Source organism: Rhinolophus ferrumequinum, chromosome 9 (genome assembly GCF_004115265.2).
Source record: "Rhinolophus ferrumequinum isolate MPI-CBG mRhiFer1 chromosome 9, mRhiFer1_v1.p, whole genome shotgun sequence".
In the NCBI taxonomy this organism is placed as follows: Eukaryota; Metazoa; Chordata; class Mammalia; order Chiroptera; family Rhinolophidae; genus Rhinolophus; species Rhinolophus ferrumequinum.
The window spans coordinates 15,255,767-15,281,330 of record NC_046292.1 but is presented as its reverse complement, the minus strand read 5'-3'; the positions used below and the strand labels follow the sequence as shown (position 1 = coordinate 15,281,330).

The window sequence follows — 25,564 nt, the reverse complement described above, 5'->3', positions numbered from 1 at the left end:
CAACTGTTTGCCTACTGCCTTCGGGTTTGGGCTACACTGTATTCTTGTGCACTCGTGCCTCCCCTCAATGCCGGGGCCAGCGAGTGGCAGTAACGATACAGACCTCAAAAGCTCAGCACCACCCCAGCCCGGTGCATTCGAGCCATCCACTTTACCCCTCACATCAGTCCTAGGAGGCATCACTACGACTCGTTAAATGAGAGTCAGAGAGGTGGAGTAACCTGCCCAAGGTCACATGGTGAGTAAGCAGAGTAGCTGGGATGAAACCTGAGCTCATTCCACTGACCTGGAACCCCCTTCGCCCAGTTTCATTCCCCAGCCTTTGAGTGTAACCAAATCCATTTACACTGGATTCTACTGGACTTACTAGAATCAACATCATTTTGAACACCTGTGTGAGTAGTATCTAGACAATCTGTAACATTCCTCTATTAGTGTAGAGACTGGTACACAGTAGACACTTAATAAATGTTTAACTGAATGAAGTTCCCTTGCCATAAAACCACTAGGCCTTCTATCTATGGCAGTATATCTTAGACTTAATTAGCACAGAAGAGCTTTATTAATAGAAAAACAACCATTTTCATCTCTCATACACCTGCGAAATGAACCCTATTAACTCATTCTCAAGAGGGTTAGCCTACCCTGCCAGCGAACGCAGTCCACAAAACATATAGACCTGCCTTCTTGACAAACCTCCAAAGCAGTGACACAGTTGGAAACATTAGATTTACACAGGAGAGGAGACTTGTTTGAGAAAAAAATGTTATGACATCGTCGGCGTTAGGAGTCTTTCTAGAACTTTCGGTGAAAAGTGGATCAAACAACAAGGAAATCAATAGTAGAAAAAGTTATCTCCTTATTCTAGTGAAATAGAGACTCACTTTGCTATTTACACAATTAATTAAAAGCAGGGACGTGGCTAGGCATAAAGAATACAATTAAAAGTTCTAGTGTAAAAACTGAAAAAAAGTCTGAGTCTGCCTTTAAGTCAAGATTTCACTCAGTTTGGCCAGAAAACCTCTTAGGTCAGTACCTGCTTTTTCTAATGGGTGGGGGATATTACACTGAGAAAAAGACAGGTAGAAGACATGTCCCCATCCCAGCACCCAAGAGACTTCTCCTTAATCAGTTTTGGCTTTGGTTTTACACAATTCAAGCAGCCCAGCCTCTTCTCATATTGCTGCAGTCATTGCTCAGGGAATGGCTTTGCCACCTTTCATCATTTCGCTCAGGAAATAAAATAATCAGGACACTGGTTCATGGGACGCTCCGTAAACTCAATCCAGGCCAGCTGCATACCCTGTATTAGTTTTTCAGAAAAGGAAGAAGCAGGTCCATCTTAACCAGAAATCACTCACAAGCCTTAAAACAACTCTCAAAACTACACATCTAAGGGTAGATTCTTTTGAATGTGAAGCTATCTCAAGTTGTGTTTTGATTGATTAACCAAATAACAACAACCAATAGCAAAAAATATTCAAAGCTCTTTGGGAGCTGAAAATGTATAAACAGAAAAACAACAAACACCCGCTCCAACAACCTTTCCAGTTACAGCTGAATTGATGCGCCAAATGAACAGTTCTTAAATACACCCAACACTGAAGGCTTTTGGTGATTCCGGTAGTTGGGTGACTTCTGGGTACACTGTCCCCAAAATTACACAGGTGGCAGGATTTCTCCGCTATCAAGACTTTCTATAAAGGTAAGGATCCAGCCTTATTTACGTTTGTTTTCTTAGCAACCAGCTCAATGCCTGGCACATACCTGGCACAGTTCAGTAAATATTTGCTGAATTAAGGGGTTAGCAAAGAGTAACACTTGGGGAAAATGGGGTCAGTGACCCCTCAAAACTTTGAGAGACATCAGCACAGACACTGTGACATCTGCTGTCATACAGTAAGAATTTTGTAAGCCATTGATTTTCCCACAGTGTCTCTCAAAATGCGGTTTAGTGATACCAAAACAGCAGCCCACGGAGAACCTGTTAAAGATGGAGATTTCCAAGTTCTGCCACAACCTAAGAATCAGATTCTTTGGAAATATAGCCTGGAGCTGTACAGTTTCAGAAGCACACCCGGGGACTTTTATATACACTGAACCATTGTTTTAGAGACCGATGGCTTTGTACAAGACACTACATCTGCAGTTCAGGAAGCCACTTGCAAGGGAGAAATGGTACCTATTTGAAAACATGACTTCCAAATTATGCCTGAAGTAACAGTAAACCACCTCATGTGTCGGAGTAAATGACCACAGTACTGAGATATTAAAAGGCATTAAGTGAAAAGGGGCTTCAAAGTCCACTAAGTCTAAAATTACTGTGTTCATGTATCACTAGCAACACAGTCGCCATCTGCTGAGCTCCTTTCATGTGCCTGGCATTTTAGTGTGAGTTTTATATAAATAATCTTAATTGCGCAATGATTCTATACTATAGGTGATAACATTCCCATTTTACAAAATAGGAAATAAGGCTTACAGAGATTGAGTTGCAAAGTCACAATGCTAGTGGATGCCAGAGTTGGATAAACTGTACCTCCAACTAAAAAAATGAACATGCAACCACATGGATGAACCTCAAAATAATTACGCTGAATGAAAGAAGCCTGACCAAAAAGAATACAGAGTATGACTCCATTTATTTAATATTCTAGAAAATGTAAATTAATCTACAGACACAAAAAGCTGATCCGTGTTACCTGGGGACAGACAAGTGGAAGGGGCAGGGGAGGGAGGGATCGCCAAGGGACATGACGAAACTTTTAAGTGATGGATTGTTCACCATCTTGATTGTAGGTTTCAAAACGTATCAAACTGCACACTTTAAATATGTACAGTTTACTATATGACAATCACACCTCAATAAAGCTGTCTAAAAGAAAGTGAAAAGACGAAGAAGTACAGAGCCTAAGTACAAAGCAGCACCTCCCAAACTCTGTATTTATTCAATTTAATCTTATGTTCTTAAAGAACTTTTCCCCCTTTTCTTTCTGTAGCAGGAAGATTTATTATGTAACATAACAGAATCAGTTTTAAATACAGCCACCAAATGATTTGTAGAGCTCTTCCTCTGACCTCTAAAACCGAGACAGAAATAACATAAGCCTATAATGATCACCAACAGTGATTCAGTGTTCTTTCAAAGTACTGCTAATGTTATTGCCATCGAAAGATTAGGACAAGAATTGGTGGGGAAAATAATGTTAAATGAATCCATGTACAGTAAATCTTTTTGAGCACCTGTTATGTGCCAGACACAGTGTTAGGAAAAAAACCATGCATAAGACACAGTTCAAGTAACTACAGAGGTGTCACTGATAATTTCAGTATTGCTGATCTAAGGACTGAACTTGCTCCTCTGTATCCAAAGTTAAGTGGAGAGGAAGTCTTAACCGAGAGACTAAAGAGGTGTGCCTACAGCTATCAAGGTAACAAACTAGTGACAAAAAGCAAGGACTGAATAGTTAAGAGAACATCCAAGAGCAAAAATGTAAAACTATAATGTCCTTCAGCACAACTGGTACAAAGGGTGCCAGGATTGACAACTTAGAACCTCCCTCAGAGAAGCGTCAGGGTTAGCAGAATCTTGTAAACAGCTTCTCTCTCAAGAAAACAATTTATAGTCAACTAGCCAACTGTCCATTAACCATGGTTAAAATAAATACTTGACCTTGAATTGGTTTTTTGAAAAAGTAACTTGCTATGCACCGGGGATACATTTAAATATTAGAAGGCATTTATTTCTTGGATTAATAGTAACTAACAAAAACTAAATTGCCTGCAGCAACAAGGGAGACCTCCCTAAACGGAGGCAATGCTCTCTCACTCTGCCCGCACCTCTCAGAACAGAGGCAGGGCTGGGAGGAAGAGGAGGCAAGGGGAATTCTGACGTGGCCGTGGAGTTAGTCCTGCAAGGTCGTGAGGAATTAGGGAGTGAGACAGCCCACAGGTGAACATGCCTTTCACTGAGATAGTGAAGGAAAAACAAAAAACTGTCAGCTAAGAAATAGAGCGTGATAACCATGTGGCAGTTTTCTGTCAGTCAGTACCGAAACGGTTCTACATACGTGGCATACACACATCATTTTAAATCCTGTTGAGAGGCAGTATTAACTCAATGTGTAAGAGAACAGCTCGAAGTCAGAATGCGTAGGTTTGAATTCTTGCTCAGAGCCTTACAAGCTCTGTGACCTTGGCCGAGATACACCACTTCTTTGAGACATTTTTCTCATCCCTAAAACAGGGTAAAAAATAGTACAACAGCATCCACCTCGACGATTTTTGTGAGGATTAAATGAGGTAACATATGTACCAAACGTAGCACAGTAACTGTTCCATAAATGTTCACCATTATTGTTTTGGTGTCTGAAAATGGCCGCGGTGTTCCCAAACACTGGATGCAATTTACTATGTAAGTTTCTACTACATCCTTTTTGTACCATGTTTGAAGTATTTGTTTTTGTTTTGTTTAATCCTTGATTAAATCCGAGGGAATGGTATAATCAGTTAAGTACCCTGGATCAAAACTGGTTGTAAGCTGGGATTCCCCTGGTAATCAAAATACAATTTCGTTTTGAAAGGATCTTGCCTAGTACTCTTGCACGGCTGCCCTTTAGAGAATAAATGTCAGGGGGGAAAAATTAAAGTTTGAAAAAATTGAGACTCTGGGATATTTTGCATTTCCATATTTCTGCCCCATATGGGAAGCGGACCTGGTACCCTGAGTACACTAAGCTAGCAATCAAAACTCATGGTACCTACCTTCTTCTGTGCACCTTTAATTTCTGAACATTCTTCTAGTTTTTTAAAAATATCCTGGGTAACCAAGAGTGCATCTGAGAAGATATTTTCATTTTCTAGAAGAAAATTCAGCTGGTAATGTTTCCTCTCATACTCTGCATGTAAAACAAAACAAAATACGAAATCAGTGGTTCACTGCTTGAAGTGATTTTTAAAGGTTGAAGCTAACCTTTAGGTCACAGACTGTATTTATAATGGCTATCTAGCACATCAGTTATGAGTAATGGGAAACCATGTCTCTGACAGCTCCCTCCCCTGTGCCATCTCCTCCTGGGTAAGTATCAAAAATGGTACACTGTTACTTCAACACTGCTTTTCTGTTCTGTCGTTCAGCTTCAGACTTCCAACGCTCACAGACAGACACTTTAAAAAAAAAGAATGCCCTACTGGGAGTAATGCATTGGATTTTGATATCTATCTAACAGTGGTCTTTCGTGAATTTGTCAATGAAACAAAGAAATTCATAAAGATCACCGAATCTAGGAATTGACGACAGATCACAAAACAACTCTCACGTGAATATTACCTGGTTCTGGGCTTGCCTCCTTCGCCTCACTAAAGACTTGTACAACCGGGGTGGGAGAACCAACTTCAGCGGTACGAGGGGTCTCCACGGGGATCTCTGCGTCCCCCTGAATCTCCTGGGTGGTGGAAGAGTCCACACTAATCTCTGGTGCACCCATTCGGACGGCTTCCTGGTTCTCAGCTCTCATGGGGGCCCCCGCAGGGGTAGAGCCCTCTGGGGAAGAATGAAGTTCCCCTGCACCCTCTGAGGACAGGATTTCCACTTCCGGCTTCTCCGATTCCTTCCTGGGTGCGTCTGAGGGGGGCATGGAGACATCCCTCAGCACCTGACCCTGCACAGAGCAGTTGACAAGGCTGGTGAGGAGACTCTTACAGCTGACAGCCACGTCAAACATCTGCAGGCTGTCGGCTAAAGAGATGATTTTGGAGAAGTTGTGCTTGCCCACAGGGAGCTTGCCCGTATACATCATTTCTAACAAGAGGGCGAACTCCTCCGGGCTCACCACAGACGCATCAATGGAGATGGTGTCTGTGTTGTCCAGCAGGGTTTTGAACAGGAGGCTGGCAGCGGCCAGCACGAGTTTGTGGGCCCTGAAATAAATGGAACCAATGGAAATGGTGCAGTCACAGAACTGCTGCTCCTTGCACAGCGTGTAGAGCTGCTGCAGCAGCTGCCGGCTATAGTTGGGGAGCTCCATCGTGCCAGCTCTGCGCTGAGGACTTCTCTTTCGCCCTTATTCCAGGACCCACTTTGTAAGGCTCAGCACTGGACCCTAGAGAAAACCGAAAAATGCCGTTAGTACATCACAACACACAGGGAAATGCCTGGAATGAAATATTAACACAAACCTACCAACAAAAAGGCAATTCCCTCACTCAATGAACGTTGCTCAATAGGGAGGGGCCCTGTTACAGATGCGCGGAATTAATAATAATCACAACTGTCCTGTGTTTATATGAACGGGACTGTACTTCGTGCTTCATCTCGATGGTTTCATTTGCTCCTCACGATGACTCAACGGAAAAGATACTATATCCTCCCCATTTTACAGATAAGACTGAAACGCGAAGGGACTGAGAGAACCAGCCTAAGGGAAAACAGCCAGTAAGTGGCACGCCCGGATCTCCCGATTTCAAAGCTGTAAGTAACTACGTTCCTGCTCCCAGCGAGTTCTCAGTCAACTGAAGGAGACAGATACATAAACAAAGACTTAACGACATAACGTCCTCATCTCATTCTCTCCCCCTAAAATGCATTTTTCCCTTGCTCCTGCTCTCTGGTTCTCCGACTGCCTCACGCGCCTTCTCAGTTTCCTTTGCTCAGACGTCCTCTGCATCACTTTGGCCTCTAAAGCCTGGAGAGCCCCAGGACCCAGTCATCTCACCTCTTCTCTTCTCTCTCAGCCGATTCCGTACCTTTGAAATCTAAGTGCTGACGGCTTTCAGATTTGTATCTCCAGCTCAGACGTCTACTCTGACCTGCAGACACATCCCTCTGACTATGTACTCAGTATCTCCAACTGGAGGCCTGATAGGTTTCTTAAACTTATATCCAAAACTCTCCAGCCATCTTCCCCACTTCACAGCAATCCTGTCCTTCCGGTAGTTCAGATTGAAAACCTCCAAGCCTTCCTTGTCTCCTGTTTGGTTTTGTTTTTCTCTTATACCCCTTAGCCAATCCTTTATAAATCCTGTTGGTTCGTCCCTCAAAATATATCCAAAATCCAATCACTTACCACCACCTCCACTCTGGTCAATCCAAGACACTATCACCTTCTCTCTGGCTCATTCCAGCAATCTCCTAACTGGTCTCCACGCCTCCACCCCTTCTTAAGCACTACCCCATCCCACTCTATCTTCACCCCGTCGGCACAGTGACCTTTTTCGCACACAGCCATATCCTGTCATTTCTTTGCAGAAAGCCCCCACAGTTTCGGGTCTCACAGTAAAAGCCCAAGCCCTCAGAATAGCCTACAGTCGCTCATGAGCCAGCTGTCTGTCATGGGATCACTCACGTCACCCACCACTCCCCTTCACCAGGCCTGCTCTAAGCACAGGGCCTTCCTTACTGATGCTGGAACAGACTGAGCATGCGCCTCCTCACACATGTGCATTCGCACGCGTGCACGCCTCCCTCTCTCACGCCCACCCGGTTTCTGCTCAAAGCACATTAGCAGGAAGGCCTTCCCTGACCATGGTCTGTACACAGCAACCTCCGCTCCAACCTGAGAACATCCCATGCCTCTTACTCGATTTTTCACCATAGTAATTATCACCTACTGACATACTGTATTTTTACTTGTTTACTATGTATCTCTCTTCATTGGAATGGAAGCTCCATTAGGGAAGGGACTTTTTTTCTTATCATCTGCTATATCCTAGTACTTAAAATTCTGCCTAACACAAATATTGTTGGTTAGTTGATGGAATGCATGAATGGATGAATGGGAGGAAATGTAATGGCAGAGATCTGCACGGAGAAACTCAGTTTGGGGAAGAGGGGAGTCCAGGAGTTAGAGTAAGTTTTGAGGAGGGGCTAACTGCTGACCTGTCAATAAATGACCGCAATGAGGTGGAAAGTGTTGGAGAACAAAGGCATTTCAAGCAGGGAAGCCTGCAGGAGGCGCACAGGTAAGAAAACATCAGAGTGGCAGGGAGTAGGTTAGGAGGTCAGTGAGAGCGGGACATAAAGCAGGGGACAGGGAGAGGCAGGTGGGGGTTCTAGCCACACAGAGAGATAGACAGGCCATGCTTGGGAGCTTGGATTTATCCTAAAGGCAAAGAAGGGCCACTGAAAGGTTTGAATGGGTTTAAGCAGAAATGTCGCATGGCCAGATATGCATTTTAAATCTATCATCTAAGTAAGATTTGTACAGAACTTGAGAGGGATAATGCTAGAGACAGACTCTATTATTGCAGGAATTCAGGGAAAAATCAATGACCAGGAAAAGTGGCAATAGAAGAGAGAGAAAGAGACAGCCAAAACTATTTAGAAAGTGTAACTTGTGATTTAGGGTCAGAATGGATGTGAGGAACGAGATAAACAACTCCCAGTTTCCTGGTTTGATGAGTGGGGATAGATCGTGAGCTGCTCCAGATAATACAAGGAAAAGATAGTTTAGGAAACGAGACATCTAGTTCCGTTTTAGGTTTTAGGATCTGATGATGATAGCAAAATTGTATAATCTCACTTGTATAAAGAAAAAAATATACAGTAAGAAAAGGATAGATATGTTAAAATAACACTGCTTGCCTTTGTTAGCAGGATTATAGATGATGCCCTTTCTATTCCACCATTATTTATTGTCCACTTTTGAAACTGACAGATAAAAATAGAAATTAAAATATTTCCAAGTTCCAGTTTCTGGTCCAGCATTTAAGGAGTTTAGCAGTCACCATTTCGTTCTGACAAGTAAAAAACTGAACAAACACAAAAATCAACAACTCTTCTTAGATTCATCAGAGAAGTGAGGTCACAGGGCAAAACTGCTGCTCCCCAAACTGGAGAGACAGAAAGGCAGATACAGAGAATCACAGCTTATCAGAGCAGAAACCCAACAACAGAAACCTCCACGGGAACCAGTGCCAAAATAGGAAAACTAAACTGAAATTGATGAATTGCTGCAGGCTCAGTGTGGACAGTCTGAGTGTTAAAAACTCCAGAGGGGCTGAGTCATGATTTTGTGAATTTTACCTCCAGGAGCTCTAGCAGATTCTCATAGTGAATGTTGGAGAAAAATTCCCTCCCACTTTTGGGAGAAGGAAGAGAAAAGCAACCATTTAAAAAATACACTAGAGCATTCTGTTCTTCTTAACAAGGCATACCCTCAGAGTCTAACCTAACTGGAGGAAGGGAAATACCCAACTTCTGCCCATTCTAGCCACCCTGCACCACCTAAGGGTGGTGAGGGTGGGGACTGAGAAGCACTGGTGAAGTTCACAGTTCAGGGGCTCATGCTCACCAAAAGACTGAGACCTAATCATAGGTTTATAAAACACTTCCTCCTCCCACACCTTACCACCCCATCACTAAAGGGCTATTTACCACAGTTCTTTCTCCCCAGTACTTTGTGTCTACCTTTCATAAAAAAATTACAAGGCGTACTAAAAGGCAAAAAACAATTTGAAGAGACTTAGCAAGCATTAGAACCACAGTCAGATATGTCAGAAATTATCAGACCAGGAATTTTTGAAAACCATCATTCACAGGCTAAGGGATTTAATGGGAAAAGTAGACGACATGCAGTAACAGATGGACAATGTAAGCAGAGAGATGGAAATTCTAAGAAAGAATGAAAACGAAATGCCAGAGATCAAAAACACTGTAACAGAAATGAAGTGTGCTTTTGATGTGTTCATTAGCAAACTGGATGTGGCTAAGGAAAAAAATCTCTGAGCTTGAGAATATGGCAATAGATACTCATACTTCCAAAATTGAAGAGCGAAGTGAAAAAACATCTAAAAAACAGAACAGAATATCCGAGAATTGTGAAACAACTATGAAAAACAAAACACACAGGCAATAGTAATATCTAAAGGAGATGAAGGAGAGAAAGGAACAGAAGCAATATTTGAAGTGATAACTGCTGAGAATTTCCCCCAAATTAATGTTAGACTCCAAACCACAGGTCTAGGAAGCTCAGAGAACACCAAGCAGGACAGATGCCAAAATAACTGCACTTAGGCATATCATATTCAAACTACAGAAAATCAAAGTTAAAAAAATTCTGGAAAAGAACACCTTATCTATAGAAGAACAAGTTTAGTAAGAATTATGTAAGACATCTCAGAAATCATGCAAGAGAAATATGGAGTGAAATATTTAAAGTGTTGAGAGGAAAAAAACTACCAACCTAGAATTGTGTACCCTGGAAAACTATCATTCAAAAGTGAAGGAGAAATGAAGACTCAGATAAGCGAAACTGGGAGACCTAGTTACCAGTATACCTGTCTTGCAAGAAATGTTAAAGTTCTTTGCAGAGAAGGAAAATGATAAAGTACAACAAATTGAATCGACATAAAGAAATGAAGCATTGGAAAACGAAGAGGTTTCCAATGGATATAACTTTTTTATTCTTTATGGATATAACAGTAACAATTTGTTCAAATTAATAGTAGCAACAATATATTCAATTTATTTACTTATGTGTATATACGCTTACGTGTAAGTGAAATGAATGGCAGCAATGATATAAGGGATGGGAGGGAAGAATGACGATTGTTTCATTAATAAAACATACTTGCACTACCTGTGAAGGGGTATAGTGGTTAAGTGGACTTGGACTAGTTGTAAATGTATATTGCAAACTATAGGGTAACCACTAAAAAGAAGTTTAAAAAGTAAAACTGATGTGCTAAGAAAGGGGAGAGAATGGAGTCATGTAACATGCTCGATCATAACCACAAAAAGGTGGAAGACAAAATAGGAACAAAGAACAATGGCAATATATAGATGACGTTAACAAATATGGTAGATATTAATCCAACTGTATCAATAATCACTATAAATGTCAATGGTCTAAATACACCAATTAAAAGAAAGATTGTCGGAGTGGATCAAAAAACAGGTCCCAACTCGATGTTGTCTACAAGAAATCCACCTTAAGTATACATACAGATTTAAAGTAAAGGGATAGAGAAAGACATGCCATGCTAACACTCATCAAAAGAAAGCAAAAGTAGCAATATTAATTTCAGACAAACCAGACCTAAAAGAACGGAGAGTTACCAGGAATAAAAAAGGGCATAATTAAAAAGGGGTCAATACTTCAATAAGACATAGTAATTCTTAATGTGCATGTGCCTCACAACAGAGTATCAAAACATGTAAGGCAAACTGCAAGGTCTGCAAAGAGAAGCAGGTGACTCCACTGTTCTAGTTGGAGACTATCAGAAACAGACAGTCCATCAGGCAGGAAATCAGTAAGGACACAGCTGAGGTCAACAGCACCATCATGTAACTGGATATAATGGACGTCTGTAGACCACGTCATCCAACAGCAGATGACACGTTCTTCTCAAACTCACATGGAACATTCACCCAGACGGACCACATTCTGGGCCATAAAACAAACCTTAACAAACTGAAGAGAATAGAAACCATACAATCTCTGCTCTCAGACCAAAATGGAATTAAACTAGAAATCAGTATCAGAAACATAGCTGGAAAATCCCCAATACTTGGAGATTAAACAAAATACACTTCTAAATAATACACGGGTCAAGAAAGAAATCTCAAGAGAAATGTTAAAAAGATTCTAAACTAAATAAATGTGTAAAAACAACTAATCAAAATTGTGGGATGCAGCAAAAGCAGTACTTAGAGGGAATATATAGCATTGAATGCACTGATTAGAAGAGAAGACAGATCTAAAACCAACAATTTAAGCTTCCACCTTGAGGAACTAGAACAAGAAGAACAATGTAAATCCAAAGTAAGCAGAAGAAAAAAAAAGTTAGAGGAGAATTAAATGAAATTGAAAAGAATAAATCAATAGAGAAAAATCAATGAAACCTAAAGCTGGTTCTTTGAAAAGATAAATGAAATCTATAATACTCTAGCCAGGCTAACTAAGAACACAAAAGAGGACACAAATTACTGATATGAGAAATGAAAGAAGGCACATCACTACAGACCCATGGAAAATAAAAGGCTACTAAAGAAATGTTATGAACAACTCCATGGATACAAATTTGATAACGTGGATGAAACAGATCAACTTCTTAAAAGTCACAGTCTGTCAGAACTCACCCAAGAAGAAATAGACAATCTGAATAAGCCTGTATGTATCAAAGATATTGAATCAGTAATGAATGACTTTCCAACTGGAAGCACCAGGTCCAGATGGTTTCACTGGTGAATTCTACCCAACACTGAAGGAAGAAATTATACCAAGTTATCTACAATCTCTTCCAGAAAATGGAAACAGAGGGAATAATTCTTAATTCGGTCCATGAGGCCAGCATTACACCAGACAAAGACATTACAAAAAAACTACAGAACAACATCTCTCATGAAAATAGAGGCAAAAATCCTCAACAAAATATTAGCAAATCAAATCTAACAATATAGAAAAAGAATTATACACCATGACCGGGATTTATCCCAGGTATCCAGGCTGTTCAATATTTGAAAATCAATGAATGTAATCCATCCCATCATCAACAGGCTAAAGAAAAAAACACATGATTAAAACAATAGACACAGGAAAAGCATTTTACAAAATCTAACATCCATGCATGATAAAAACTCTCAACAAACTAGGAATAGAGGGGAACTTCCTCAACTTGATAAAGAACATCTACAAAATACCTATACCTAACATTATACTTAAAGGTGAGCTACTTGAAGATTTCCTGCTAAGATCAGGAACAATGCAAGGATGTCTCCTTTTCCCACCGCTTTTCAACATTGTACTGGAAGTTCTAGCTAATGCAGTAAGACAAAAAGAGAAAATACAACATATGCATATTGGGGCGGAAAGAATAAAACAGTCTTTGTTCACAGATGATATAACTGTCTATGTAGAAAATCAGAAAGAAATTGACAGAAAAGATATTAGGTTGGTGCAAAAGTAATTGCAGTTTTTGCAATTATTTTTAACCCTTTAAACCGTAATTACTTTTGCACCAACCTAATAATAAGCGATTATAGCAAGGTAAATATACAGAAGTTAATAGCTTTTCTATATATCAGGAATGAACAAGCAGAATTTGTTCATTCCATGGTAAGTGGAACATTACCATTTTACCAGCACCCCCAAAAAGAATTTAAAAAATAAAATATTTAAGGACAATTTAACAAAATATGTACAAGATGTGTATGAGAAAAACTACAACATTGATGAAAGATATCAAAGAACTAACTAAATGAAGATATATTATATGTTCATGGATTAGAAGACTCAGTATTGTCAAGATTTCAGTTCTTCCTACATTGATCTATAGCTTCAACAACTTAATCAAAATTCCAGCAAGTTATTTTGTGGATATTGACAAACAGATTCTAAAGTTTATATGGAGAGACAAAAGACTCAGAAGAGCCAACACAATACAGAAAAAGAACAAAGTTCGAGGACTGACACTACTCAACTTTAGACTTACTACAAATCTATAGTAACCAAGACAGTGTGGTGTTAGTGAAAGAATAAATAAATAGACCCACAAAAATAAAGTCAACTGATCTTTGACAAAAGCAGCCATGAAAATACAATGGAGTAAAGATCGTATTTTCAATAAAGGATGACTGAACAACTGGACATCCACATGTAAAAAAATGAATTTAGACACAGACCTCACAGCCCTCACAAATTTAACTCAAAATGAATTGACGACCTAAATGTAAAATGCAAAACTCTAAAACTCCTAGAGAATAACAAGGGAGAAAACCTAGATGAACTTGGGGATGGCAATCACTTTTTAGATACGACTCCAAAGGACTGATGCCTGAAAGAAATAACTGATAAGCACTGGACTTACTTAAAGTTAAAAACTTCTGAACTACAAAAGACACTGTAGAGAATGAGAAGAGAAGTCACAGACCGAGAGAAAACATTTGCAAAAGACACATCTGATAAAAGACTATTATCCAAAATACACAATGAACTCTTAAGACTCAACAAGAAAACAGACAATCCAGTTAACAAATGAGCAAAAGACCTTAACACACACCTCACCAAAGAAGACATACAGACTGCGAATAAGCATAGGAAAGATGTTCACGTCGTATTTCATACGGGAATTGCAAATTAAAGCAAGAATGCGATACCACTACACACCTATTAGAATGGCCAAAATCCAAAACAGCACCAAATGCAGGTGAAGATGTGTAGCAATGGAAACTCCTATTCATTGCTGGTGAGAATGTAAAAAGGTACAACTACTTTGGAAGACCGATTAGCAGTTTCTTATAAAACTAAACATACCCTTCCCATACGATCCAGCTCAACTGAAAACTTATGTCCACACCAAAACCTGCAAACAGATTTTTAAAGCAGCTCTAGGCATAATTGCCAAGACTTGGGAGCAACCAAGATATCCTGATGAATGGATAAATAAACTGTGGTCCATCCAGACAATGGAATATTACTCAATACTAAAAAGAAATGAGCGATTGAGCCATGGAAAGACATGGAGGAAAGTTAAATGCACATTACTTAGTGTAAGATGCTAATCTGAAGGCTATGTATTATATGAATCCAATTGTATGACATTCTGAAAAAGGCAAAACTATGGAGACAGTCAAAAGATCAGTGATTGCCAGTGGTTTGGGTGAGGGTGGGATGAACAGGTGAAGCACAGAAGACTTTTCTGGCAGTGAAACTATTCTGTGTCATATTACCATGGTGGATTCATATATTATACATTTGTCAACATCCATAAAATGTATACTACCAAAAGTGTACCCTAATGAAAACTATGGACTCTGAGTGAAAATGATGTAGGTTCACCGATTATAACAAACGTTATCATTGAGACTTTAGGGACGGTTGTGCATGTGTGAGAACTCTCTGTACTTTCCTCTCAATTTTGCTGTGAGCCTAAAACTGCTGTAAAAAACAGGCAGGTTGTCACTGTGTGAGGGATATAAATAATAAATGTCTAACGATTACATTGTTTTGTGCACCTGAAACTAATATTAAAAAAAAGAAGACATAACTATGGACAAATAGACAAATCTCAATAATAAAATTTTGGCAAAAATTAAAAACAAATAAATAAAGATCATTTATTTAAAAAATTTCTTAAAGTGAATGTAAAAATTTTCAGTCCTGATCACCATAAATTCTAATACACCATGGTATCTAACATTGTAGGGCATTCATTATTTCATAAAATATTGTTAGTTTACTCAAAGAGTATCTTTGAGAACATCCAGCCCTACTGTTTGAGTTGTCTGTCTTAATATTTGCGTTATAAAAATTTGTACTTTTTATAAACAGGTAAAGAAACAGTGGCCTATGAGCTAATTGGTTTGAGGTAATAGTAGCAGCAGAAGCAGGACTGGAATCTGTATCTCCTGGTACTTGTGGGAAACAGAAAAAAAATCCCGTAAGATTTCGAATGGGCAAAAGTAGGAGCTATCTTTAGAAAAAAGCACATGGTTCTGAAAATTTATAAATTAACTTATTTTAATACCTGAAAAAAAATCAGAATAATTCATTTTGGAAAGAACACAAAACATAAACTACTAAACAGGCACCGATGTGGTTTTTCTAAAGAACAAATTACAGCAGCATAATGTGTTTTTTCCCCCTTAGAGAAGACACAGGACTTATGGATTACAGTAAATCAAAAGACTTATCTGGACATACATTAGACATTTTTAAACATTCTTATTAACAAGAGACAAGTCATTGAAATTATATGTTCTGAACAAACAAAAACTTACTTAAAATGTCGTATTTTGGTCATATTTCTGGGGAAAGTATCCATATTTTTCATCAGATTAAAAAATAAGAAAATATATCAATAAACCAGAGGGAGGTTTTTTGAGCATTAACTATAGGATTTTTTGGTCAGAGCTATTTCAGATTTTTGTTAACAACTAAATTAGATGAGAAAATAATAGAATAATCTTAGCAGAACAAGCAACTGCTCAAGGTTAAAAAAAACGGAACAGAACTATGTGGCTTATCAATACATAGATACTAAAATCAGGGTTATAAACTTCACCAATAAAAGGAGAATGGGGACAGACAGTTAAGGTAGAAAACATTCAAAGGTGATCAAGGGTTACTTAATGAATGTAAGTTGGCAATGTTGAAAGTTGAAATTGTACTGAGATTAACAGGAATATTAATTAAAGAAGAGACTTTTGGCAAATGGTACACTGAGTTGACGTAAATGGATCTTTTTTTCCCACCACACATACATAGAAATGCTGGATAAAACAAAACAAAAATGCTTTAAAAATATATAGTCAAGATGGAAAAAAAAAAAAAAAGGAAATTCCCAGGCACAGGAAATGAAAGAGACATCAAAATCAAAGCCAGAACAATAAGTGAGAGTTGAGACCACGGTGGCCCATAGGGGTTTCACACTCCAACACAAGCCCTAGGCTTAGAGGGGGAAGACGCATTAATGTTCCACAGAGACTGGAAATATAGCTTCAGGCAGGTAAGAAGGTGGGGGATTTGGAACTGAGAACCTTGCACAAAGAGCCTCAAATACCTATCCCTCTTTGATATGCAATCTGAAAAACCTCCCTCACTGGCTCAGCCAACAGCAATAAAAGTTGCCCATTTTCTAGGACTTGAGTATGGAAAAGGGGGAAAGACACTGGCAAGAAATGTAAAATGTAGGCCTGTGCCACAGAGGTGTCGGATGCAGATTTACACCCTGCATTATACAGGAATCCTGAGCTGCGAGATTAGCATAAAAACTGGTCTTTGACATGCAGCAGGAAAAAAAACAGTATTTTCATAACCCAAGGCTCAGACACTCATGCACGGAAAAAGAAAAACATAGAAAAGAGCTCACTATTACAAACCACATGAGGAAGACACGATGTGAAAGGTAAATCTATAAAAGCTAACAGCAGAAAATGTCAGAGGGTATCTTTGAAGCAGGGGTAGGGAAACTTCTTAATGCCCCAAAAGCCAAAAAATAAAGGGAAAAGGATGAATTTGACCATACTGATATTAAAGGTTTCTGCCAAAGAACTCTGTAGATGTGATTAACAGACAAATGGTAGAATTAGGCGATAATATCTGCAAAGTTTAAAGGCAATAAGGATTTACTATCTAGACTATATAAGAAATTCTTATAAATCTTAGGGAAAAAAATTGAAACCCAAGGGGTGGGGGATGGGCAAATAATATAACTAGGCAATTCAGAGAAGGAGTTCACTTAATTGGTAACAACATTAGTAATAGTAATTGTTATAATAGCAGCTAACATTTATTTTGATGTCTATTATATTCAGAAAGTGCTCATTATATATATATTATATAATATGGATTGTATATTAACTTTATATATATTAACCATATAGTTATAAAATATATATATATATATATATATATACACATATATATGTATATACATACACACACACACACACACACAGTATATTTTATCCTCTAAACAACCTGATGAGGTAGTTGCTATTATTATCCCTTTTTACTGATGGGGAGACTGAGGCCCAGAGAGGTTAAGTAATCTCTCCAGTCTCACAGTGACACATGGTAAAACATGGATTTGCATCTAGGGCACCACTGGTGGGTACATAAATTGATATTTGCTGTTCTGAAAAACATTCTGGCAATATTTAGTGAAATTTTGTGTGCATATATGCCTTATAAGCCAGGAATCAGACTCCTGGGTGTATATCCTAGAAAAATCCTTGCATAGATCCATAAGGAAATATCGCTAGAAAGGTCGCTGGGGCATTATTTGTGATAGCGGGGAGATGAGAGGAAATTTAGATGGCCATCACTAAAAAAAAAAAATAAGTACGCAGGATATATACTATGGAATATTGTGCATTGGAAAAAGCAACTAACTATTCAGACAAAAGCATGGATAGCTCTAAAATACCCAGTGTTGAATGAAAAAAGTAAGAACTAGAATGAGATCTAGAGCATAATACCATTTATATAAGTTTAAAAAAACAAACAATCAAAACAATACTATATGATACATAAAGCTACATATGTAGCCAAAGACATTTTCTCAAATACATAAGAGTGAGTGCCTATGAGGGGAGGGAAATGGGATTAGGGGTTGGAGGTGAGGAAAAAAATAAAAATCAAACAAGAGGGGCCTTTCCCAGATAGATAAATGCTAGTGTTACAGATGAGGAGGCTTCCTGTACCACCCGAACTGTTAAAAAATAAAAATAAAAAGTTACATAAGGAAATGAATCACCAAGAAGGAAAGTCACGAAATGCATGAAACTACAAGAATTGAAACCATAACAATCCCCAAGAATTGAAAACCATAACAATCACAGAATACTACGAAAAACGCTATAAATTAATTTGCATTTTAATAAACAGGCAAAATGAAGTGAAGCCATAGGAAAGAACAATACAAAAAAAGAACAGGCAGATGTGAAAAAGAATTTCTAGGAATAAAATACAATGTCATTGAAATTCATCCATTGATGAACTAAACAGATTAAAGATATCTAAAGAGAAAATTAATGATTAGGAAGAGAAGTCTGAGAAAATTACTCAGAAGGTAGCAGAGTTAAAAAAAAAAGAAATATGAAACAGAGGCTAAATGACATGGAAAATAAAATGAGAAGGTTACACATGCATCTATCTAATAGCTATTCCAGATGGAGACAAAGGAGAACATATGGGAAAAGCAATTTGAAGATATAATTTCTGAGAATTTTCAAGAATTAAAGACAGGTATGAGTCTTCAAAATGGAAACTTCAAAATAACAGCACAGAGAAAAATAATTGTAAACAACCCAAAAGAAAAGATTACTTACAAGAGAATGACAACTGTACATTCTCATTAATAACAACAGATGTCAGAAGAAAATGGAGTAAATTTTCAAATATTAAGGAATACAACAATCAACCAAGTATCTATATCCAGATTGAAATAAAATCATCTTCAAACAAAGATAGGAAACTCACAGACATCACTGAAAAAAATTACTGTAAGAAGAAAACTGAACCAGAAAGAAGGGACAAGATCTAAGGGGGTGGGTTGGGGGGGGGGAGAAAGTAGCAAGCAAAGAAATTGCTAAACGTATCCACTAGAAAAGTTAAAATCAGAAAGACTGATACTACCCAGTGTTGGTGAGGATATGGAGTGACTAGAACTCTCATACGTTGCTGGTGGAAGTGTAAAATGGTACAACTACTTGGGAGAACCGTGTGGTGGTTTCTTACAGTAAAGAATGAACTACTGACACAGGCAACAACATGGATAAATCTTAAAAATATTATGTTAAGTCAAAACCAGGCACAAAAGAGCACATACTATGTCTCAATTTATAGGAAATACAAATACAGGCAAAACTAATCTAGGACGATAAAGTCGAATAGTGGCTGTGGAGGTTGTCGGGTGGTATGAGAAAGGGAATTGAATGGAAAGAGACACAAGGGAACTTTCTGGGGGAATGGAAATGTTCTATATCTTATTCTGAGTGGCCATTAAAGAGTAGGTATTTGTCAAAATTCTTAAAATAGAAACCAAAGCTCATTGTACTGCACATTAATTCTATCCCAATAAAAAAGAAATTAAGAAATGTTGATACACCTAAAATGCACTGACTGTTTAAAAATGGGCGTGGGAAGAAGAGGTTAAAAACAAGGTAGAATAATGATAATCCTAGTAGCTACCACTTATTAAATGTTTACTATGTGCCATGCGCTGTTCTAAGTGTTTTACATATATTAGCTTAATTAATCCTTTCAAAACTCTGTGAAGTAGGAACTCTTATTATCCCCATTTCACAGATAAGAAAATTGTGGCACAGTGAGGTTACACAACTTATCCCTGGGCTACACAACTAGTGTGTGGCAGAGCTAAGGGCCAAACTCAGGCAGTGTGGCTTTGACATCTGTATTCTTAAAAACCCACACTGCCTCTCTGAAATTAAAAATCAAAAACATGGAAGATGAAAGAAGGGAGACTAGAGTTAGGGTGTTGCAAGAGTCAAGGGGGTGACAAAAATAATGATTAACTTTATAGCCTTTGTTAAGTGAAGTACGCATGCTAACAGGTACAGATATAAGGAAGAAAAAGCTAAATAAATATTTGCAAAAGAAAGGTATAAAAGGGAATAATGAAAATGAGATTGATCCAATAGCAAGTGGGAAAAGGGAAAAAGGCCAAGAAAGTGTAGTAAACAAAAAATCACTTAAGATGGCAGAAGTCCAAACGTATTAGTAATCATAATAAAGAAGCAGATTAAACTTTGTTAAAAGGCAGAGAGATTCTCTGATTGGATTTTTAAAAACCAGCTATATGCTGCTTATAAGAGAATTAATGTGTGGGTGTGTTTACACTTAAAACAGTGCTTAGCAAGTAGTAAAGATCACATGTGTTAGCTGTTATTATTACCGAAACAAAGGTGTGAATCATTCTCATTAAACAGTTTTGAAACTAGCCATCTGACAAGACAGCTGAGTATCTATCTGTAAATAAACAATTAAACTATATAATCTTTGTAGACCACTTTCAGGTACAGAATACTGTTATTAAATAAATTTAATATGTAATCATGAAGATTACACTAGTGATTTGGGAGCTGCTGAAATATACTATACAGAGAGGCTAAACGATACTTTGCTGTCTCACAAGTAAAGTGTAAAAGCCTTTAACATGTATTTTACTGAGTTTACCCCTAACTCACTTTGCAAGGAAGTTAAATGGAGGAGAGAGAATATAGTGCTAGATACGATGTCGTGAAAGTGTGTTTTCGGAGTTAAGAAACTATAGTGTAAACACTGCATGTTGGAATCTCTGAGTCCTATAGATTCTGGTATAGAGGCAACCTAAATTATGTTATTAAGTACTTACTGAAACTTCTCGGCTTGGGAAAACTGTCAAAGGTCCCAAAGGAAGGACATTTAAGCAACAAAAGAGCACCAGACAGACGAATGTTTCTCAAAGAAACAATATTAAAGCCTCAAGAAAAGACTATTCTGATACAGAATAAAGATACTTAGAAAGAAAAACTTAATTGGTTGAAGCAAGTGCTGCATAATGACCCAAAACACAAATGGGAATTCAACACAAAGTGAAAACTAGGCCAGCTTTCTAAAGAGAGCACAAAGAATATATATATTTAAAATTTTATTCTGTCTACTACCAAAAAGGAATTGAAAGTTTGGGGATTCTTGACGTTACAAAGAAATAACAGTCAGACACAGGAGAAAAACCAGCAAATGCAAAAGTGAGAACTAAGTCATAATTGGCAGAAAATATGAAATCCTTTTAATGAACAAAGAGGAATATAAAGACTTACAGTTTCGATATGCATTGTTTAAATAAAGTCAATGTTCTGAAATCCACAATTGCTGGCAATGACCTTAGCAAAGCACTCACGAAGCCCTTTACGGCTACTACCGGAGAGTAAGAGTCTTATCTGTGGCTCGGAACTGGACCTGCTATTCCCCGATTTACTGTATTTATTTTCCCATAAGTCTCAGGCCAGCAATACACACGTCAACCAATGACTATTCATGGGTCAATTGCCTACTATTTACTCGGCACATTGCTAGGTGTTGTGGGAGCCAAGTGAAATACAAAACAAGATTCTTGTGTCCACAAGGAGTTTGTAATAAAGTAGACTCAACTTGAGTCTTAAAAAGACTCAATCCATGAGAGACAAGATGGGGGAGAGAAGGGAAAAAAACCAGATGGATCCCGGGGAGTGGCAAGGAAAGGGAAAGGGCTGGAACAGGTAAATGCAAGTTAGGTACAATTTCAACAGGCAAGGGCAAAAAGGTAAAGAACTGCAGCCAGTGGGAGAACCATGAACCCAGCTCCAGAAGAGGCACACTTGGCATGGATGCTGGAAATAACGTATGTGCGTAGGCAACTGGCACTGCACCTGGCATTGAAAAGGCATCCAAGAAGTAGTTGCCATCATTCTATGGACACTGAGCTGGGTAGGGTAGGTCTCCCAAAACACCCAGGTACAGGAAGTGTGGAGCCTTACAGGCTGCCTAGGTTAGGGAGGCCAGAAAAGGAACAGAGGAACTTACACCTGTTTTGAGGGAAAAGCTTCTGAACTAGAAACAGCGCAATGAAAGCGGAGCTTTACCAGTGACAGGTAGGATGGACGAAGGAGGACAAGTAAGCAGCAGTGGGAAGGAAGAATGGGCATTCTGCATATATTGTCCACCACGAAACAACTGCAGTTCCATGGAGCAGACGCTGGACCCACCTCTGCCTGGCTTTCTGTATCCCAACATTCAAGAGAGGAAAGCCATTCTAATACCTGATCAAGGGTCCTCTATTCTGGTTCCCCTAACAATTTTGCACTCACCTCGGGCACAGCTATTTCACGGTATGAGACATCTCTCTTACGGTCAGGCTCAACGCAGCCTTACTGCGTGAAGTGTTTTTCCCCCGTTGCTATTGATAATCCCTAGCTCCTGAAGAAAACTTTTACTTCTATCTTGATGCCTGGGCTCTGCTGGAACCAGAAAGCTGGAAGAGACCTTGCTGAGCCCTACTCATTGCTTTCAGCAAACACAAGTTCATTACTGTGTCACGTACTCTTGTTGCATGACCAAATGACCTTAGTCCAATCTCTTCCCTTTTTAAGGGAGGAAACTGAGGTCCTGAGAGCCTGAGTGGCTCTTTGATCTGAGTCAGTTCTAACCCCGTGGCTATTTAGTGTCGCACAAACAATCCAAATCAGGTGAAATAACAGGCACTCTCAACATAATTAGAGCAAAGATCACACATTTAGAGACAAGAAATGGGGCATTTACTACACGCACAAAAAGATTTAAAATGTAAGGTATCTAAGGAATCGGCTAAGTTAAAAGAGAACGACTAGCAATTATTTCTGAGAATGCAAGCAGGATTGGTGAGGTTAGAAAAGGGTGACTGCGGCTTTTAGCGGGCCCAGATTTCTCAAGTTCAAAAGCAGTTGTCATTTGGTCTCTTACACTGAGGGCCTGAAAGGCAGCAATGTGTACTGTAAGGGATGGAGACTTTTGTATCTGACTCCTGGGGCTACGGTGCATCTTTTCATACGTATTGTCACGTTTATTTCTCACGTTATCATCATTCCATCCCCAGTGCTAATCTACTGCTGTTCCAAAGCCTGAGATTTGTAGCAATGTCTGAATGCCCTGCGTGCTTTCCTAAGGTGCATTCTGGTCATTAGTGCATCCAGGTAGCCAGAACAGCTCTGAAGGACTCTAGTACCGAAGATTCCAAAGTGGCTGAATCGGGCATAAAATTCACCTCTGGGGATTTGGGAGGCTGGCCAGTGAGCAGATACCAGGTAGGGATGACGCTGAGATAATAACATCTTGCTCGTATACTGGGATTTGCACCTCGTCGTCCCATTTATCCTCCTTTTACAGAGAAGACTCTGGTTCAGAGACGTCAAATGGCTTGTGTAAGGCCACAGAGCTAAGAAGGGGCAGAACTGAGCCCAGGTCGCAACTCTCAAGCCCGGTCCTTTCCTTTATAACATGCAGGCCACGCTGGATGCCGAGACTCAGCTACCAGCTGTGCAGGTAATTCTCCCTTCCCAGAGCTCAGCAGCCATTAAGAAGTGTAGCTGTCAACTCTTGGTTACTTAACAAGTACACTTACAGTCTCACCCTGAGGGAACTGGTTAGTGAGCCAACCCCATCGGCTCAGGAGACCATATTTTTCTCAATTACCAATTCATGTCTCACAACACACTCCTAATGATGTCCTGCAATCTTTTCATATTCTACCGAATTATAGCAGGATATTAGTCATCAAAACACCACTAGTAAGAGCTACTAATAATTAAGTACCTTATTGTGTTTCTAAGAACTGTTTATACGTTACTTCCTTTAATATAACAACGCAGCAAGATCGTTAAACCCATTTACAAGTAAGTCCAGATAATTGAAGAGGTGAAGGAACAGGCCCAAGGTCACACAGCAAATCAGGGGAGGAACTGAGACTTTAACCTAGTCGGCCTGATCCTAAAGCTCACACCCTTCTCGCCACTAGAAGTTTCTCAAACTTTAATATGCGTAGGAATCACCTAGGGACCTTGTCATAGAAAAGATTCTGATCCAGGAGTTCTGGGCTGGGACCTGAATTCTGCCTTTCTAATAGGTTCCAGGTGCTACGAATGCTGTTGGTCCAAGGAACCCTCTCTGAGTCACAAAGGACTATACAACGTTGCCTGTTCTCAAATCACATTCTTTTCATAATGAATCATATATTTTAAGCAACGCTTCACCTCTTAAAAGTCACAAGTCCTCCTCATTATCCTTTCCTTTTGCAGCTGCCCTTGGCTCCAGCCGGAAAAACAAACTCCAAACAGCCCTGGGAATAAAACCTACACAATGTGAAGGATTCCAATAACCAGGCCTTAGGTGACTACTGTGGCCTGGCATCAACTCAAACTCCTTTAAAATGCATCTCAGCAACCTGGGCTTCCAGGACTAGCCAGCTTCCCTGGCTGCTGCCAGAACAATTAAGAGGTCAAACTGCTCCTGACCTAGAGTTAAGTGTCAACTGAACCTAGTTAAGCCTTGGACGGGTCTAGAATGGTGCAGCCAATCAATAAATGCATGCAGAAGTGAATACAGTGAAGAGATCTTAGCTCATGACGCTATACATGACTTGCTGGGACGTATCCTTTCTAGCCACTGTGCTGTTGGTCTCCCCGTACAGAATCAGACAACTCTTCCTCCTACCCAGACCCCCTGAAAACTGTATTAAATAGCATTTCAAGGCCTGTGTTTTCTTTCCTAGCATAAAGTCTAAAATTAAGGCTCAATATTATGTGCTGCCTCGATATTTGGTCAAATCAGGAGAGTCTCCACAGGTTTAACCATAAATTCCACTCCCCACTCTGCTCCCACGGACAAGGTCCCCTAGCCAAACAATCTTCGTTTTCAAAGGGACCAGGTACAGTTCCTGCTTATCTCGGAGTCGTGGGGTTCAGTTCCCTCCCAGCCCCTCAATTATTCACATAAGCCAATCACATCCTCTGGCAGGAACCAGGGGTACCCCACCCGCTAATACTACAAAGCCCCGCCTCCCAAAGGCCCTGGCTCCTCTGCCCCTGCATGGGGTCAGCTGCATGGGGTCCGGCATGGCAGGCTGTGTCCTTCCCTGGGGCTGGAAGGGTGTACGTGTGACTAAGAAACTGCTGTCCGTCTCATCTGTCCAGTGTCCTGTGTTGTGTGTTCAGTCACAGCCCTAGGGAGGGAGTCCCTCCCTTATCAGTGGGGTGAAGAGGAGGTGATTACAACTTCTTTGCCTAATCCACTGGTCTCTGCTCTTTCATATCCCTGAATCTCTTGGATGCCTTTGGCAAAGTCAACCGCTCTCTGATGGGAATAATACACTTAGCACTGTGCTAAGCATTTCCATACACTTCCCATCTAATATCTGAGGTAGATATCATTATTATCCCTAGTTGACAGATGGGGAAACTAATGCAACAAGGTTATGCAACTCGCCCAAGACACACAGCTGCTAAGTCTGAGCAGGGCTCAAACGCAGATCTGCTTGGTACCGCGTTCTGCATGACTACCTTAGTCTCAAGAGCATTTCCCGGCTCACTGCTATCCTTCCTCAGCCCCTC

At 39.6% G+C, this 25,564-nt stretch overlaps 1 protein-coding gene across 5 annotated transcripts in view; it reads right to left on the bottom strand.

Annotated features, from left to right (window-relative positions):
• Nucleotides 1-25,564, bottom strand: part of ZBTB40 (zinc finger and BTB domain containing 40) — a 71,437-nt gene that overhangs the window by 30,366 nt on the left and 15,507 nt on the right. For 3 of the 5 annotated variants that reach the window (XM_033113876.1, XM_033113872.1, XM_033113874.1), the window contains exons 2-3: nt 5,330-6,101; nt 4,765-4,898 (exon numbers count right to left, since the gene is read on the bottom strand). In XM_033113876.1, coding sequence (XP_032969767.1) covers nt 4,765-4,898; nt 5,330-6,026 — 831 coding nt within the window. In that variant the 5' untranslated portion in view covers nt 6,027-6,101. Of the gene's footprint in view, nt 1-4,764; nt 4,899-5,329; nt 6,102-8,581; nt 8,726-25,564 lie in introns of those variants that run through there. The other 2 variants (XM_033113873.1, XM_033113875.1) reach the window with 2 other exon arrangements.